General features: G+C 38.1%; 1 protein-coding gene across 1 annotated transcript in view; it reads right to left on the bottom strand.

The window, feature by feature from the left end:
• Positions 1 to 396: 396 nt before the first annotated feature.
• The window catches only part of LOC107654243 (ankyrin repeat domain-containing protein 10-like), a 5,277-nt gene continuing 3,485 nt past the window's right edge, over positions 397 to 2,188 (bottom strand). The window contains exons 2-3 of the mRNA XM_016441253.1: positions 464 to 616; positions 397 to 402 (exon numbers count right to left, since the gene is read on the bottom strand). Of these exons, the coding sequence (XP_016296739.1) occupies positions 397 to 402; positions 464 to 616 (159 nt within the window). The remainder of the gene's footprint in view (positions 403 to 463; positions 617 to 2,188) is intronic.

The following is a 2,188-nucleotide window of genomic DNA, read 5'->3' as shown; positions in this document are numbered from 1 at the left end:
AGTATCACTTTAACAGAGTAAATTAAATTTAAGTAATTGTACACTACAATTTGCAATTGTTATTAGAAGAACTGAAATGTGTTTTGAAACTTTTTTTTTTTTTTACATTATTCTGCAAGTACTAAAATTATTATTAGTCTAGTGCCTGTGCTACAGGGGTGACAGAATTACCAACTGTATGTAAAATAATTCTTGCATTAATATTTTCATTTACATTCTTCAGACCGTGGCATAAAGTCAAATGACCTTTCAGGACTAATGTTCCTGTGGCTCAGTGGTAGAGTATTGCGTAAACACATGAAAACTGTTGTTGATTTTTTTCTAAAGGTTCAGTAAACTGTTCCATTTAAGAAATTACATTTTTCTGATTATTAATTCATGTCAGGTTTTAGAAGGTCAACTCTAAATTGTCATAAGACATCACAAGTCATATAACATTATCAAGTTCTGTATGTGGACCCACCTGTCTGTTTATTTCAGCCCCTGTGTGTAAGAGCCACAGCAGGCATTCTGGATGTCCTCCAAATGCAGCAATGTGAGCCGGGGTCTGGGCAAACCGTGTGGTCAATGAATTCACTTCACATCCCACCTGCACCAGCCTCATAACACACTCCAGCTGTTTTATGACAAAGAGAAAAATAAAATCAACAAACTAGTGACATGATTTTCCACCAGTGCTTGGTTTCTCCCCCTATGAAAGTGTGAAATCATGTTCATCAAAACACACAACCATCAATTATTCCAGAACAACTTAGGTGATAAGGAGTAAGTACTTCAGCTCAAACTGTGGTTTACAGCAGCAGACTTCACACACAATGGTGAAATCGAATAGTTTGAGACAGACTACCAATCTCTCTGACTTGCTATTTGAGACTTATGTTCCCCGCTCTACTGTCAGGGACCAGCAGCTGTGCTGCATTTTCAATATGAAACACCATGGGGCAATTCATTACCCTGTTCTCTGACTCCGTTCTCTCTGACATTAAACAGACTCTGGAAAATGCACCAATTCTCTGAAACACTTTCAAATTCTACCACCTTTGTTTGTAGGGCTGGACAAATAAATGAATTTTTCGATTAATCGTTTTTTTTTTAATTACGTCGATTCGATATCGATTCTCAAAAGCCGCGAATCGATCTTTTCCGGTATTTATTTCAGCACACATTTAAAGGTGCTGTATTTAAGTTTTTGACTCTACTAAAGCATAAAAATACCATAATATGTTTGCAGATATTTAAGAAATATCTAAGTTAATTACCATACTACCAGCTAAGTTAACATACTACAGTCTACTATATGCTACAGTCAGTTATTCTCCTTTGAAAATGTGCGTTCCGGGCCGGAATGTCGGTCTCTGTTTTGGTTTGTGAAACCCGCCCACTGCCAGTTTACCCAATTGTATTTCGGCACCCCGGGTTGCCAGTTGGCGGAAAACACAGCATATTTCATTTAATTCATCATCAAGTGTGCTCGTTCCTGTTGGTGACGTCAATCTGGCAACCTGCATGTGCATCAAGTCTGAGGAGGAGGGGCCGGGTGAAAAAAACCCTCTCCAATATTTTGAATTTGGACTGCAATACCTAGTTCAACCACTCGGTGTCAATCCCACATACAGCACCTTTAAAACAAGATCTGATTAACGTGAATCTTACCATTAGTCTTCTCCACTAGATGTCATCCTTATTTACCTTGCGCGAACAGAAAGCCTGTCATTCATTCAGCGCTTATCATGGCCATACACGTGATTCGCAATGCTGAGGTGAAATGCTATAGTAATACTATAAACCTGCAGAAGCATTTGATATCACGCATAAGGCGCCATGATTTCCGCAATGAATGAATGGCGGGGCGCACTGTTTTGTTTACTACACGCATACTAAAGAGCGGATGACGCTCGCGGAGTTTTCAGCTTCTGCCGTCTCACTATATGATGATATGAACACGAATGTCATCTCCAGCTGCTCTGAGAGTCACTTCATTAGCATTTTACTGTTTCATTTGAGAAAACTACCGTCATATCACATACATAGCAGCTGCAAGTTCTTCACGGCAAAATAAAAATAAAAGGTAAAAAAAAAAGGTCAAAATAAAAGTTTAGTTTAACCTTAAGAAACTGTCAGAATATATTACTATTTAGCAGTCTTAAGACTCAATGCTACTACTGCTAATAAATATTAATAAATCTTT

This window comes from Sinocyclocheilus anshuiensis, unplaced genomic scaffold (assembly GCF_001515605.1).
Source record: "Sinocyclocheilus anshuiensis isolate Anshui unplaced genomic scaffold, SAMN03320099.WGS_v1.1 scaffold551, whole genome shotgun sequence".
NCBI classification, from domain to species: domain Eukaryota; kingdom Metazoa; phylum Chordata; class Actinopteri; order Cypriniformes; family Cyprinidae; genus Sinocyclocheilus; species Sinocyclocheilus anshuiensis.
This window is presented reverse-complemented; position numbering and strand designations above follow the sequence as displayed.